This window comes from Nicotiana attenuata, unplaced genomic scaffold, assembly GCF_001879085.1.
Source record: "Nicotiana attenuata strain UT unplaced genomic scaffold, NIATTr2, whole genome shotgun sequence".
NCBI lineage: Eukaryota > Viridiplantae > Streptophyta > Magnoliopsida > Solanales > Solanaceae > Nicotiana > Nicotiana attenuata.
This window is the reverse complement of record NW_017671280.1, coordinates 146280-163050: the sequence shown is the minus strand read 5'-3', so window position 1 is coordinate 163050 and position 16771 is coordinate 146280. Positions and strand designations below refer to the sequence as shown.

General features: G+C 34.4%; 2 protein-coding genes across 2 annotated transcripts; both read right to left on the bottom strand.

Annotated features, from left to right (window-relative positions):
- Window positions 1–10810: 10810 nt before the first annotated feature.
- On the bottom strand, window positions 10811–11973 carry LOC109207261. The gene is made up of 2 exons (XM_019370150.1): window positions 11401–11973; window positions 10811–11269 (listed from the first exon to the last, which is right to left on the bottom strand). Exons 1-2 carry the CDS (start codon window positions 11971–11973, stop codon window positions 10811–10813), a joined length of 1032 nt encoding a protein of 343 aa, XP_019225695.1.
- A 2895-nt stretch (window positions 11974–14868) lies between these two features.
- Window positions 14869–16591, bottom strand: LOC109207260. Its single transcript, XM_019370149.1, has 3 exons — window positions 16451–16591; window positions 15820–16250; window positions 14869–15511 (listed from the first exon to the last, which is right to left on the bottom strand). The coding sequence occupies exons 1-3, from the start codon at window positions 16589–16591 to the stop codon at window positions 14869–14871; spliced, it is 1215 nt and encodes a 404-aa protein (XP_019225694.1).
- Between the last annotated feature and the right edge of the window lie 180 nt (window positions 16592–16771).

Below are 16771 nucleotides of genomic sequence, written 5' to 3'. Positions count from 1 at the left end.
TCATATACCTTCACAATTTGTATTTCAACTCGAGCCAACGCTCCACGAAGTGTAAAGATCACAATTCCTTTCACAAGCTCTTTACAACATTTAGAAGTCATCAATTAAGCATGGAAGGTATAACAAATCCAAACTATTCGCAAAATAAGGACTTACGATCATGCTAGACACCAATGTATAGATACTCGTCACCATGCCTATACATCGTACACGACAATCAACAAGTAGCAAATAAGACTCAACTCCTATTCCCTCAAGCTAGGGTTAGACCAAACACTTACCTCGATGCTTTGAACTCAACTCAAGCCTCAACTATTGCTTTACCCCGTAATTCTATCTCCAATCCGCTCGAATCTAGTCACAAGTCACTTAATTACTTTAATAAACACTAAATGAGTCAATTTGAATGCAAAAGAATGAATTTCTCAAAATTTTGCCAAAAAATTCCAAAATCGCCCTCGGGCCCACGTGGTCAAAACCCGAGGTTCGAACCAAAACCCGGTTACCCATTCCCCCACGAACCGAAATATGTAATTTGTTTTGAAATCGGACCTCAAATTGAGGTCCAAATCCCCAATTTTAGAAAAACCTAAGTTCTACCCAAAACCCCCAATTTTCACCCATGAAAATCCTTGATTTTAAGTTGAAAATATGTTAAATGATGTTAATGATGGAAGGAAATGAGTAAAAATCAACTTACAATTGATTTGGAAGAAGGTTTGTTCTTGAAAAATCGCCCAAAGGAGTTGTGTTTTGAAAATGGGGTGAAAATATCTTAAAAATCGACTAAGTATGAAAAATGCAGGTTGCAGATATGGGAATTGCGAACAATGTTTGGGAATTGCGAAATGGGAATTGCGAAAAAAAGTTTGGGAATTGCGAACCGGGAATTGCGAACAAAGTTTGGTAAATGCGAACAAGTCTGGGAATTGCGAGAAAAGTTTGAGAAATGCGAAGCCTGGTAATTGCGAACAAAGTTTGGGAAATGCGAACAAGTCTGGGAATTGCGAGAAAAGTTTGGGAAATGCGAAGCCTGGTAATTGCGAACAAAGTTTGGGAATTGCGGACAATCCTGGGAATTGCGAGAAAAGTTTGGGAAATGCGAAGCCTGCAGGCCTGCAATTCCTTAAGTCCAAAATTTCACCCCGTGTCCTATCCAAAACTCACCCGAGCCCTCGGGGCTCCAACCCAAACATACACACAACCTCAAAAACATCCTACGGAATTATTCGCGCTATCAAATCGCCAAAATAACATCATAAACATCGAATTAAGCCTCAAAATCCATGATTCCTTCCAAATTTTCATAAAACATCAAATTTCCATTTTAAGTCCGAAACACGTCAAACGACGTCCGTTTTCAACCAAACTTTACAGAAAGTGCTTAAATCATATATAAGACTTGTACCGGGCGCCGGAACCAAAATACGGGCCCGATACCATAGTCTTCTAATCAAATTTCATTTCCAATTTCCTTAATTATTTCCAGAAAACAATTTCACACAAAAATTCATTTCTCGGGCTTGGGACCTCGGAATTTGATTCCGGGCATACGCCCAAGTCCCATATTTTTCTACGGACCCTCCGGGACCGTCAAATCACGGGTCCGGGTCCGTTTACCTAAATTGTTGACCGAAGTCAAATTTATTCATTTTAATATCAAAATTTAGCATTTTTCTCACAGAATTCGTATTTAAGCCTTCCGGCTACGCGCTCGGACTGCGCACACAAATCGAGGCAATCCTAAATGAGGTTGTCATGGTCTCGGAAGTACAGAATGGGTAAGAAAACATGCGATGACCTTTGGGTCGTCACACTGGGAGACCGGACAACACTGAAAATGAAGAAATATTCAGGAATTGTATGATAAATCATAATTGTATTTAAATTGTATCAGATACATCAATGCATAAAACGCAATTGTATCATACTTGTATCACAATTGTATATAACTTGTAGACGGTACATTAATATCCAAAATAATACCTGATACAATACTAGTAAATTAATATATATAATTGTCATATATTGGTGACATAAACTGTGAAATTCGTCACGATCTCATAACTGCTCATAATTCAAATACAAATTTGATACAATCCTGAAAGAATTCTTACACAATTCTGATACTATTATGATACAACTTAAAATCGACTCTAAACTTAAACTGATACAATATCGTATTATACTTGTATTAGTAGTGTATCATGTATTGTTTTAGCTACAAATTGTGATACAATTTTAAATTATGATACAACTTTGATCTTCTCTTTTTCAAGTTTCAATTTAAAACATCCACCTAGAACTAACTTTAAACTTAAATTATAATACAATATTGTATTTTAATAGTATTAGTATTGTACCAGAATTGTCTTAGGTATTGATGTATCAAATACAACTCAGATATAGTTATGATACCTTTATCATACAATCGTAATACAATTCCGAAACTTCATCTTCCTCGAGTTTCATTATGAAATTCAACCTAAAACCAACTTTAATGTAGAGTGAAGCTTACCCACAACTTGATTGTAGAGAAAATCTTCGAATTTCTTCTGTATTGTATAAATAAGAAAGAGATTTTGGACGATTAAAGAGAGAAATCGTATATCAACAGCTTTGGAAGAGGAAAAAATCTGCAATTTTGGGGTGATAACAGTNTAAGCGAGATTTTGGGTTAGAAGGATTATGGGTATCTATGGGTTTCTTACTGTGGGTATGTACAAAGAGAGGTGATGATTTTGGGGTTCAGTGGGTTTCTTACGGTGATGATTTTGGGTAAGTACAAAGAGAGGTGATGAATTTGGGTAAGTACAAAGGCGGATATAGTTTTCCTTGGAAAAAGGAAGAGTATCTTAAATGCAGGGGATTATGTGTAACTGATACCCAATATTTAAGGTATGTTTCATTTCCTCTTTTTTATGGATTTGTATAAAACTAGTAAATATAGGTATATAAAGTAATTAATAAGGAACCTAAATAAAGGTAGTAAATAAGTTTCTATTATAGTATAGCTAGGCAAAAATTCCAATGGTAAAAGAGCAGCCACCTTTTTTTGTTTAACAAAAAAATGGGCATGAACAAGGGCGGGCTAATCCACCGGTACTCCATCTAATGGGCCGATCGGTCGACTATCAGGCCCAAAACCAAACGTAGCCCAGCACCCAAATTTCCCAACCTAGCCCTAGATTGTTCCCCATCCGATTCGATCGCGGGAATAGCGATATTAAAGAAGAATTGACCTATATAGCTGCCACCTAACTACTTAAAATACAAATAGCCAGTGATGTATAATATATGCATAATATGGGTATAAAGGTATATATATATATATATATATATATATATATATATATATATATATATATATATATATATATATATATGCGTGTGTGTGTAAAAATCTCGACATTTTTACAAAAATTTTAGACTTGTTGCAAGGGTGAAATGCACAAATAGCCCTCAAAGTGGATGATCGTGAAATTTTATCCCCAATTGCCCTATGAGCAGAACTTCAAGTTTAATAAGTGTGGCCCCTCGCTAGGCAACACTGTCAATAAAAGTGTCAAATTTCTGCAATTTTTTGTTGTTTCAATGTGGTTAGGACTCGTACATCGGCCCAATGGACCAGTTCATGTTGAAGATCAGTTTAGGCCCTTGGAAATGCGTAAAAATGGCGTGTAGTAGCCACTAATTAAGGGTGTCTTTAATTTTTATCCACTAATTATAATGCTCAGCAAAAATAGCCACTACTAATAGAAAAAAGACAGTTTTACCCTTTCTTCAATGCTTATATGCCAAAACCCTTGTTTTTTCATTCAGAAGAGGGAAAATTTGAGAGCGAAGATTTCAGGGGCAAGTTTCGCGTGTTCTCTGCATCTGTATCATCCTCGCATGCAAACGAGCTTCAGTTAATCTTTCTCCTTCTTCATCTTCTCTGTCATCTTCTCTGAATCGAATGATCGAACTGGTAATTTTTTTTTATGCATTTTTGTTTTTCTATATGTGTAATCGCATTCAATGCCGTGTCAAGTATGTGTGAAATTTCAAAAATGATCATTATAAGTTGATTCAGTGTCGGAGAAGTAGCGTATTTTTATGATGCTATTATTCAGAAAATTTTGGTGTTGAAATGTGAAATGTGTTTGTGGTTGATTCAATATATTTGATTATGCAAGGACATTTCATAAAAATAGTCGTAGAAATTCATAAGCTTACTGTGTTTATGAATTTTTAGTTAACTGTGTTCATGAAAGATAAGGACCAAACGACATTAACTTTTGAAGTTGGAACTCAAAGTTAAGGACTGAGTGTCCTTAACTTTTGAACTTGAAACTTGAAGTTAAGGACCAAGTGTCCTTAACTTTGGAACTTGAAAGTTGAAGTTCAGGACCAAGTGTTCTTAACTTTTCAACTTGAAACTATAAGTTAAGGACTGCCTGTCCTTAACTTTTTAACTTGAAACTTGAAGTTAAGGACCAAGTGTCCTTAACTTTTGAACTTGAAACTATAAGTTAAGGACTGCCTATTCTTACCTCTTTAACTTGTAACTCTAAGTTAAGGACTAAGTGTCCTTTACTTTTGAACTCGGAATTCAAAGTTAAGGACTGCATGTCCTTAACTTTTAAACTTGAAACTTGAAGTTAAGGACCAAGTGTCCTTAACTTTTGAATATAAATTTGAAGTTCAGGACCTATTGTCCTTAACTTTTCAACTTTAAACTTTAAGTTAAGGACTGCTTGTCCTTAACTTTTTTACGTGAAACTTGAAGTTAAGGACTAAGTCCCTCCAACTAACTGTAAGTCCTAATCTTTGTTTTCTTTTTCCTTCTTCGTAGTGTGATAATGGAAGGAGATCGTGCGTTCAAGTTTGATGATTGGCGTAATTTTATGGTGTATTGGAAAGGAGATTTACAGTATAAAGAAATAATTAAAAGTTTTTTGTCAAACAGGCAGTGGAATAAGTTGAGGGATGGTATTTTCGGCAACTTCTTCCGATTACAAAGTGTGAATTTCTGTGGTAAACTTATTCACTGTATATTGCTTTCAGAAATTGTAAATAATGACCCTGATTCGATGACATTCAAGGTTTTTGACCGTGAAATTAAGTTTACACGTGACGCATTTCATATAATTACTGGTTTGAAGTGTTATTCCTCACCGAACATCAAAGGTTTACATGAAAAAGAGAATAGGCTTTCGAAAGTCTATTTCCCCGGAAAGGATAGAGTTGAGTTGGGTGATTTGTTTAATTTTCTTACTAGTCACCCACATGGTACAGCTGCAGCATTTGTAGGCAGCGATGATGATCCTGTGAAGTTGGCAACAATTTATTTTTTTGAATCCGTTTTGATGGGCAAGCGGAAGAATAGGAATGTGTCCGAGCAGATAATAAAAATTGTAGACGATGATGAACTCTGCTCTTCTTTCAACTGGGGCTCTCTTTCTTATGAAATATTATTAAAATCTTTGAAGAGTTGTTTGAAGCCGAATGAGAACGAGACTGAGAAAGAGAAAGACAAAGATAAAGACAAGGATAGCTACACTATACTTGGCTTTCCTTTTGCCTTTTGTGTTTGGATTATGGAAGTAATTCCTATTTTCCAAGAAAAACAATTTGTGAACTTCCAAGAATCTAGTTATACTCGGATGTTATGTTATTCGGAAATGAAATCTCCACAGTTTGATTCTCTGTGTAAAAAATACTTCCATAATGAAAATGTAAGTTAATGTAATTACTAGCTATGTTTTTGTTTATTTGTTTTAGTTCTGAAAACTTATGTTTGTTTTTTGTTATATAATAGTTGTATAAGTTGATCGAGGTGTCACCATTTATTCCTGTTGAAGAAGATACATAGCCTCTTAGTGTGGACGAGCCAATTTCTCAAGATCAAAGCTCAATGCCTTCTTCCACACAATTTGATGAAGCCATGCTTAAGGAAATTTTTAAAGTAGGTTTTCTGCCTTTGAATAGCATTAGTTTTTTATTTGATTATTTTTTGCTAATGAGACTTTTTTGTTTTTATGTTTTTTGATTCAGAGATTATCAGAGAGTTTTAAGAAGGATCTGCAAGCTGAAGTTACTAGAATAAATCAGAAAATAGCTGTAGCAGAAAAAAAGATTGAGAATGAAATCATGGTAATATCATTAATTTCAGTTAGTCCAAGTTCAGGACTTTGTGTCCTTAACTTTTGAACTTAAAACTATAAGTTAAGGACTGCCTGTCCTTAACTTTTTAACTTAAAACTATAAGTTAATGACTGTTGTCGTTAACTTTTGAACTTAAAACTATAAGTTAAGGACTGCATGTCCTTAACTTTTTAACTTGGAATTCAAAGTCAAGGACTGCATGTCCTTAACTTTTGAACCTGTAATTGAAACTTAAGGACTACCTGTCCTTAACTTTTGAACCTGTAATTGAAACTTAAGGACTGCCTGTCCTTAACTTTTGAACTTGGAATTCAAACTTAAGGACTTCCTGTCCTTAACTTTTGAACCTGCAAGTCAAACTTAAGGACTTAGGTCCTTAACTTTTCAACCTGTAATTCAAACTTAAGGACTTCCTGTCCTTAACTTTTGAACATGTCCTTAACTTTCTAACTTAGTTTCTTTCTCAGGATTTAAAGAAAACTCTAGGATCAAAGCTTGATACTTTGTTGAAGATTTATGGGAAACCTGATGAAAGGAACATAGAGAGAGAATCTAGTGTTCCAATTACTAAAGATGGAGTTGATGATCATTGTCGTGGTACTGAGCCTACTGTTGCAATTAACAAAGATGCAGGTGGTGATGAACATGATGATATGGATGTGCATGCAGAAGTTCAGTATGATCGCGATTTTGGAGATGCACATCTAGATGATGAAACTGAGAACGTCACTGATATAGGGAAAGGTTAGATATAGATTTTGAATTTTTTTTCATTGAATTTTATATTCAATAGCGTAATACATATAAACTTTTTTGTGATTACAAATATGTGTAGAATCTATTGATGGAGTGGAAGTTCAAGATGTAGGAGAATGTCAAGACCAGGAAAATCCAAAAGAGATAGGAGTAACAGAAAAAATTTGTAAATGTGGATTGCAATCTCAGGAGGATTTAGAAAGTCCATTGGGAACAAGTGTCAGTGAGATTGTGTGCAAATGCTTAGAAGGAACATATGATCTGTCTACACCTCTGTCATATAAAGAAAAATTTGGAGTTCAAACTTGTGCCAATCAAGGTTAGATAAATATTCATGATATATTGAATGTTAGTTTTAGTGAATTATTAGAATGGGTATTAATTGTGTGGCGTTACAGAATCTTTTGAAGCTGCAAGGGAAGAAGCTGGAGTGGAGTATCAAGAGGAAACTGGAGTACAATGTCAAGACCTAGAAAATACCGAAGGAACAAGCAGAAGTGAGATTGTTTCCAAATTCATAGATGGAGCATGTGATCTCCCTACACCTCCCTCTCTTACTGACAATATTGGAACCCAAGAAAATGCTAGCGAAAATAATGATGTAATTGGGATGATCTTGACTATTGCAAACGGTTAGACAGTATTTTTTTTAATTTTATACATGTTTGTTTTAATCAAAGATTAGTGACAAGTAGTAATTGTGTTAGCTGTTGTAAATATTTTGCAGAATCTTGTGAACTTGCAACTGAAGAACATGGAGAACAGTTACAAGATAAAGAAAATGTGCAGCTGGAAGATAAAGAAAATGATGCAAGCAATATTTTAGCTGAATTATCTCTTGAAAAAATACAAGAAGGCAGTGTGAACAACACAGGTAATGATTGTATCCTAAATATTATATTCATAATTGAAATTTTGTCTCTTCATTTGACGACTTGCAGCAAACTAATATATTTATATAGTGTTGCCTGCAGAGGAAAAAAATGATGAAGATCTTAACCAATATACGAGGAAAAGAAAGAGAGATAGTATTGGTTATGATGGTCCGTCATTTTCTATTCTTACTCCTACTCCCCCAAGAGTACAAATGAGAATTGATGGGGGTTTGCCTATCGAGGTTGAAGGAAATGTTGAAGAAGAGCTTGGTCGAGGTAAAAGGAACAAGAAGCTTAGTTGGCAGTTGAAATCTCCTTTTGATCAGGAAAGAAAAAAAGGAACATCGATGGCAGACAATCAAAATACTCCCCAGAGTTCAGGCTGGATAAAATCAACATATACTCGTAGGTGTATTTTTCATTATGCCACAGATGATGCAAAATTATTTAAGAAATTCATTGTATGGTTGGGCAAGAAGAAAAGGAGAGGTTGCAAAAAAGAGTAAGTCCCTTAATGTATTTCAGTAATGATATTGAAATTGCTAAAGTTAACTGTCCTTAACTTCTGTGATTGTAAGTCTAAGTTTAGGACCAAGTGTCCTTAACTTTTGAATTTGAAAATCAAAGTTAAGGAGCAAATGTCCTTAACTTTTTAACTTGAAAATCAAAGTTCAGGACTAAATGTCCTGAACTTTTGAACTTGTAAGTCAAAGTTTAGGACCATGTGTCCTTAACTTTCTAACCTGCAATTCAAAGTTAAGGACTACCTGTCCTTAACTTTTGAACCTGCAAGTCAAACTTAAGGACTGATGTCCTTAACTTTTGAACTTGATACTCAAAGTTAAGGACAGACAATCCTTAAGTTTTGAACTTTGAACTCAAAGTTAAGGACAGAGTGTCCTGAACTTTTAAACTTGTAATTTAAGTTAAGGACCATGTGTCCTTAACTTTTGAACTTGAAACTCAAACTTCAGGACCAAGTGTCCTTAGCTTTTGAACCTGTAATTCAAATTTAAGGATTGCCTGTCCTTAATTTTTCAACTTGAAAGGCTAAGTTCAGGACTAACTTTTAACTTTGATATTTTCAGGGGACAAACTGGTATATATGTTGATGATAATGGTGTGAGAAAGAACCCATACAAATTGTATCATCAAAAAATCAGTAGCAAAATGTTCTTCCTTGAGCTTTCAGATAGTAGCTTTGTACTTGATGATAAGGTTAGATAATTTGCAAGGCATTTATTTTCTTTATTCTTAATTTATCATTTTTAATTATTCTATGACTGATGGATTCGTTTTATTTTTTGCCTTTTTATGAAGCATATTGACATTGCCCTGAGAAAGAAGGAATGCTACCACCCTCGCGACTATCCTTTTCATTGCACAACTACTGATATTCTTTTTGATAACTATATGGTGCTTGTGTATAAAGATTTCAGTGAAGATGCTACTGATGACTTTTGGTGTGCTGGTGATAATCAGTTGTTTCTGACACCATATGTGTGGGGGGACAGTCGTAGATGTGGAATTGCTTGGACAGAGGTTGACAAAATCTTTTTTCCATGTTGGCTTCCTTCAGAAGATGATAATGCTGTGACATACTTTCTTTTAGGGGTATTGGACTTGAATCAGAAAAAGATTGATGTATACGATTCCATATATAATGAGCCATATGAGGCAAGAATGAATCACATGGAAATGTATACACGCATGATCCCCCACTTGCTAAAGTTCTCACAGTTTGACAAACATCACAAGTCTTTTGAAAATGCCTTCAACAAATTTGATATTCAGTGGCAAAGATCACCACACCAAACTGGATCGTACGTGTTGTTATTTGTTATATTATTGATATGTACTTTATATTTATTGTTTAATTCACTGCATATCTTACATTTTTCTTAGGACTGATTGTGGTGCATTCCTGATCAAGAATGTGGAGTTGTTGATGATTGGAATGGATGTGGAGAAATTCCAACCTGAAGACATAAAAGACTTTAGAAAAGAACTTGCCGCAAATCTTTGGGCACATAGTGAGTGGAAAAGAAATTTTGGTTATGATACACCACCAGAAAATGTTGGCGATGACTATGAGAGTGAAAATTAAACTTGCTATCCAAAGGAGTTGTAGTTTAGTTGTAAAGAAAGTTAGTTGTGGTTGATCTTTTGAATAAAATTGTTGTAAAGAATCCATATAAATTCTGCAAGTTCAGAAAACTTCTGAAATATTCTGTAAATTCCTCAAAATGCACTTATATTTTGTTTGCGTAGCAAAATTTTTTGTCACAGCTATGCAAAATTACAATTTCAGAATTAATATCAAGGCATCATGTTATTAATTTCTTTGTTTCTCTCAAGTGTTGATTTGTCCATGGAGTTTGTTAGTATTAATTCATGAATAAGTGTAATTGAACTTCAAATTCAAAGTTAAGGACCAAGTGTCCTTAACTTTTGAACTTTGAACACAAAGTTAAGGACCAAGTGTCCTTAACTTTTGAACTTTGAACACAAAGTTAAGGACTGCCTGTCCTGAACTTTTGAACGTGTAATTCAAACTTAAGGACAGACAGTCCTTAACTTTTGAGCTTTGAACTATAAGTTAAGGACTTTCTGTCCTTAACTTTTGAAGCCGTAACTCAAAGTTAAGGACTGCTTGTCCTTAACGTTTGAACTTGAAACTCAAAATTAAGGACACACAGTCCTTAAGTTTTGAACTTTGAACTATAAGTTAAGGACTGCGTGTCCTTAACTTTTGAACCTGTAACTCAAAGTTAAGGACTGCCTGTCCTTAACTTTTGAACCTGTAACTCAAAGTTAAGGATTGTCTGTCCTTAACTTTTGAACTTGAAAATCAAAGTTAAGGATTGTCTGTCCTTAACATTTAATCTTTGAACTCAAAAGAAACAAAAAGAAGGTAAGCAGAAAGAATTTTTGTAAATTCAGACATCTGCTCAAATAAGAATAATCTAAATGAATCCAATTTATAGCAAAAACTTAAAAGAGTCGATAAACATAAGTGGATATATCTACTATTCTCTATGCTTTCTTGAAAATGGATGGACTGCCGGAGAATATATACAAGTTATTCTATTATGACCAATTCTTCTGCAACGACCACATTTGAAAGTTATTTTTGATGAATCTGTAGCTGGAATGTGCCTTTTCTTCTGCCTTCTACCTGGTGGCACTTTGAAATCTGGAGGTTTAACAATTTGTGACGTAACACTCTCTGGTACAATCCAAGAATCAGTATGTCCTACAGGATGTATTTGTAATTCATAAGTTTTCAGCCAAGATTCCTTTAAGTACCAGTGCGAACAAAAGTTGGACTTCTTGATGTTTCTCTTCTCGATAGCTGCAATTGCATGTATGCATGGTAATTCATCAAATTGAAACTGAAAACAATCACATGTTCTTTTGTTTAAGTCCATCAAGAAAGTTATTCCTTCTTCTTCAACTCTAGAACGCCATGAATCAACAGGGAAGACCTTCAATGTTGAAAAATTATAAGTTAGTACATTATGTTAAATTATATTAAAATCATAAGCTAAACATAGAACATAATACTTACATTCAAAGTAAATGCTAAATATATTTTTTTCTTCAATTCCTCCTCTACCCAACAAGAAACATCATAAAAAGTTCCTTCTGCTTCATTTCTTCTTTCATAAAACCAACGTTGTAGCTTCACTTGAATGAAATCCATCATTCTTAATATAGGCAGCTCCCTTGCTTCTAATAGGACAGAATTCATTGACTCAACTATGTTTGTTGTGAGCATGTCATATCTTCGTCGTGGCCTACAAGAACGTGCCCACCTTTCCGGTGGTTCTTCCATCAAGTAGTCATAAGTCTTCTTATCTACTTTTGTTATATCTGACATGTATAGATCAAATTCTTTGCGCCTGTATACTCTTGCAGCACTTTGGAAAAGTTTTATGACCTCGCTTTTCACCTTCCTTCGCTTTAGGTTCTGCTCCAAATGATAGATGCAAATCCCATGATGGCTTTCAGGATATACCTTTGCAATAGCTTGATGCATGTCTGATAAAAAAATTAAATTCTCACGGCTCCCAATTGCATTGTGAAGCTGACTAAAGTACCACTCATAGGAATTGTTATTTTCAGATTCTGCTATTCCAAAGGCTAGTGGGAAAATTTGGTTATTTGCATCCTTTGAAACTGAAATCATTAAAACACCACGAAATTTTGACTTCAAAAAAGTTGCATCAACAGCAATCACTGGTCTACAATGATTCCAACCAGCTATTGATGATCCATATGCATAAAACATATAAAGAAACCTGAAAATACAATATAAAACAAGGTTAACAGAAGTTAAGGACAGGTAGTCCTGAACTTCAGATTACAAGGTTAAAAGTTAAGGACAGTCAGTCCTTAACTTAGAGTTTNAAGTTAAGGACAAACAGTCCTTAAGTTTTGAACTTGAAACTCAAACTTTAGGACCAAGTGTCCTTAGCTTTTGAACTTCTAATTCAAATTTAAGGACTGCCTGTCCTTAATTTTTCAACATGAAAGGCTAAGTTCAGGACTAAATTCTAACTATGATATTTTCAAAATTTTCATGGGACAAAATGATATATATGTTGATGATAGTGGTGTGAGGAAAAATCCCTACAAATTGTATCATCAAAAAATCAGTAGCAAAATGTTCTTCCTTGAGTTATCAGATAGCAGTTTTGTACTTGATGATAAGGTTAGATAATTCACAAGGCATTTATTTTGTTATTCTTAATTTATCATTTTTTAATTATTTTATGACTGATGGATTTGTTTTATTTTTTGCCTTTTTATGAAGCATATTGACATTGCCCTATATTATATGAGGAAGAAGGAATGCTACCACCCTTGTGATCATCCTTTTCATTGCACAACTACTGATATTCTTTTTGATAACTATATGGTGCTTGTGTATAAAGATTTCAGTGATGATGCTACTGATGACTTTTGGTGTGCTGGTGATAATCAGTTGTTTCTGACACCATATGTGTGGGGGGGCAGCCGTAGATGTGGAATTGCTTGGACAGAAGTTGACAAAATCTTTTTTCCATGTCGGCTTCCTTCAGAAGATGATAATGCTGTGACATACTTTCTTTTGGGTGTATTGGACTTGAATCAGAAAAAGATTGATGTATACGATTCCATATACAGTGAGCCATATGAGGCAGGAATGAATCACATGGAAATGTATGCACGCATGATCCCCACTTGCTAAAGTTCTCACAGTTTGACAAACATCACATGTCTTTTGGAAATGTCTTCAACAAATTTGATATTCAATGGCAAAGATCACCACACCAAATTGGATCGTACGTGTTGTTATTTGTTATATTATTTATATGTTCTTTAGATTTATTGTTTAATTCACTGCATATCTTACATTTCTCTTAGGACTGATTGTGGTGCATTCCTGATCAAATATGTTGAGTTGCTGATGATTGGAAAGGATGTGGAGAAATTCAAACCCGAAGACATAAAAGACTTTAGAAAAGAACTTGCTGCAAATCTTTGGGCACATGGTGAATGGAAAAGAAATTCTGGTTATGATACTCCACCAGAAAATGTTGGCGATGATTATGAGAGTGAAAATAAAACTTGCTGTCCAAAGGAGTTGTAGTTTAGTTTTAAAGAAAGTTAGTTGTGGATGATCTTTTGTATAAAATTGCTGTAAAGGATACATGTGAATTCTGCAAGTTTAGAAAACTTCTGAAATATTCTGTAAATTCCTAAAAAGGCACTTATATTTTTTTGGCATAGCGTAATTTTTTGTCATAGCTATGCAAAATTACAGTTTTAGAAGTTATATCAAGACATCATGTTATTAATTTCTTTGTTTCTCTCAAGTGTTGATTTGTCCATTGAGTTTGTTAGTATTAGTTCATGACTAAGTGTAAGTGAACTTCAAATTCAAAGTTAAGGATCAAATGTCCTTAACTTTTGAATTTGAAACACAAATTTAAGGACTTCCTGTCCTGAACTTTTGAACGTGTAATTGAAACTTAAGGACTGCCTGTCCTGAACTTTTGAACGTGTAATTTAAACTTAAGGACTGGTTGTCCTTAACTTTTGAACCTGTATTTCAAACTTAAGGACTCCTGTCCTTAACCTTTGAACTTTGAACTCAAAGTTAACGACTACCTGTCCTTAACTTTTGAACGTATAATTCAAACTTTTTAACCAGCAAGTCAAACTTAAGGACTGTTGTCCTTAACTTTTGAACTTAAAACTCAAAGTTAAGGACAGACTGTCCTTAAGTTTTGAAATTGCAAGTCGAACTTACGGACTCTTGTCCTTAACTTCTAATCTTTGAACTTAAAAGAAACAAAAACAAGGTAAGAAGAAAGAAATTTTGAAAATTCAGACATCTGCTCAAATAAGAATAATCTAAATGAATCCAATTTATAGCAAAAACTTAAAAGAGTTGATAAACATAAGTGGATATATCTACTCTTCTCTATGCTTTCTTGAAAATGGATGGAAAGCCGGAGAATATATACAAGATGTTCTATTATGACCAATTCTTCTGCAACGACCACATTTGAATGTTATTTTTGATGACTCGGTAGCAGGAATATGCCTTTTCTTCTGCCTTCTACCTGGTGGCACTTTGAAATCTGGAGGTTTAACAATTTGTGACTTAACACTCTTCGGTACAATCTAAGAATCAGTATGTCCTACAGGATGTATTTGTCTTTCATATGTTTTCAGCCAAGATTCCTTTAAGTATTAGTGCAAACAAAAGTTGGACTTCTTGATGTTTCTCTTCTCGATAGCTGCAATTGCATGTATGCATGGTAATTCATCAAATTAAAACTGAAAACAATCACATGTTCTTTTGTTTAAGTCCACCAAGAAAGTTATTCCTTCTTCTTCAACTCTAGAACACCATGAATCAACAGGGAAGACCTTCAATGTTAAAAAATTGTAAGTTAGTACATTATGTTAAATAATATTAAAATTATAAGATAAACATAGAACATAATACTTACATTCAAAGTAAATGCTAAATCTATTCTTTTCTTCAATTCCTCTTCTACCCAACAAGAAACATCATAAAATGTTCCTTCTAATGTTGTAGCTTCACTTGAATGAAATCCATCATTCTTAATATAGGCAGCTCCCTTGCTTCTAATAGGACAGAATTCATTGACTCAACTATGTTTGTTGTGAGCATGTCATATCTGCGTCGTGGACTACAAGAACGTGCCCATCTTTCCGGTGGTTCTTCCATCAAGTAGTCATAAGTCTTCTTATCTACTTTTGCTATATTTGACATGTATAGGTCAAATTCTTTGCGCCTGTATACTCTTGCAGCACTTTGGAAAAGTTTTATGACCTCACTTTTCACCTTCCTTCGCTTTAGGTTCTGCTCCAAATGATAGATGCAAATCCCATGATGGCTTTCAGGATATACCTTTGCAATGCCATTTGCAATAGCTTGATGCCTGTCTGATAAAAAAATTAAATTCTCACGGCTCCCAATTGCATTGTGAAGCTGACTAAAGTACCACTCATAGGAATTGTTATTTTCAGATTCTGCTATTCCAAAGGCTAGTGGGAAAATTTGGTTATTTGCATCCTTTGAAACTGAAATCATTAAAACACCACGAAATTTTGACTTCAAAAAAGTTGCATCAACAGCAATCACCGGTCTATAATGATTCCAACCAGCTATTGATGATCCATATGCATAAAACATATATAGAAACCTGAAAATACAATATAAAACAAGGTTAACAGAAGTTAAGGACAGGTAGTCCTGAACTTCAGATTACAAGGTTAAAAGTTAAGGACAGTCAGTCCTTAACTTAGAGTTTCAAGTTATAAAGTTAAGGACATGCGGTCCTTAACTTTGAGTTCAAAGTTCAAAACTTAAGGACCGGCAGTCCTTAACTTTGAATTACAAGTTCAAAAGTTAAGGACAGCCAGTCCTGAACTTCTGGTTACAACTCAATACTTAACTGGTTAAAGACAGCATGTTGAATACCAATACTAATAAACTTTTTTTTTGATTTACCTGCTGTTGTCGTCTATCTTTATGTTAGTATAAGTTCCAGGATTTTTACTTCTCATCATATACAAGTATGAAGACAATAATTCATAATTCTCTTCGGGAGTTCCTCTTATTAAAGCGGAAGCAAGTTGAATAGCACGCCACGCCTTGTGATACCCAATATCTAGTCCATGCAATTTTTGCATCTCTGCCATGAAAGCTGGTGTAACTTCAAACCTTGGGTCTCGAAGATTGTCGATAATGTAACCACTAATCAACTTTGAAGTAGCATGCCTTTGATCAGCTTTCATAGTGTTAACAGAGCAGTCATGCTTTTTCTCAATCTTTACTATCTTGAACAGTGTTAAATCTTTAATTCTGAAAGCACGCACACACCAACAACACCTATCATCACTGCATTTCAATGAATATCTTGTTGAGCTTGATCTAACAACCTTGAATTCAAAATGTCCTTTAATTGCTATATTGGAAAAACAGTTAATTATACTCTTCTTCTTGTCAAATGCTGATCCGACTTTTATTTCATCTAACGAAGCATTTTCTCTTAATATCGTAGTTGGGGATTCTTTTTGTTTCAAATTTGATCTTCGTCTAGTTAGTTGAGTAGAGGTTTTTCAGCAACTTCTTTGATTACCGGTGCACTCTCTAAGACTTGAATACCCAAAGCTTGTTCGTTGTCAATCTCTATAATGCTTTGTCCTTCTACTTGAATAGAATCAAATGTTTGATGCACCTCTTCAGTTATTGCTTGAGCTTCAACCATATCTATTTCCATTATCTGTTGGCATTTGTTTTGATTGTCATGTTGAGTTTCTGTGTTGACATGTTCGTTGCTTGTTGATCCAAAAACTCTTTCCGAAATATCAACAATGAAACGACAGCCCTTGAAGAGTGAATGAGTTTTTAGTAACTCTATACATGTGTGAAGATCTAAATCTTTGGATACAAGCATTCC

Excerpts from the sequence above, each read along its gene's own strand:
- LOC109207260 (XM_019370149.1), bottom strand. The coding sequence starts at position 16,591 with ATGGAAATAGATATGGTTGAAGCTCAAGCAATAACTGAAGAGGTGCAT. Across the intron at positions 16,251-16,450 it reads AAGTCTTAGAGAGTGCACCG|GTTGTTAGATCAAGCTCAAC; the intron begins GTAATCAAAGAA and ends TTTGAATTCAAG. Across the intron at positions 15,512-15,819 it reads AAGATAGACGACAACAGCAG|GTTTCTATATATGTTTTATG; the intron begins GTAAATCAAAAA and ends TTGTATTTTCAG.
- LOC109207261 (XM_019370150.1), bottom strand. The coding sequence starts at position 11,973 with ATGATTTCAGTTTCAAAGGATGCAAATAACCAAATTTTCCCACTAGCC. Across the intron at positions 11,270-11,400 it reads TTTATGATGTTTCTTGTTGG|GTCTTCCCTGTTGATTCATG; the intron begins GTAGAGGAGGAA and ends TCAACATTGAAG.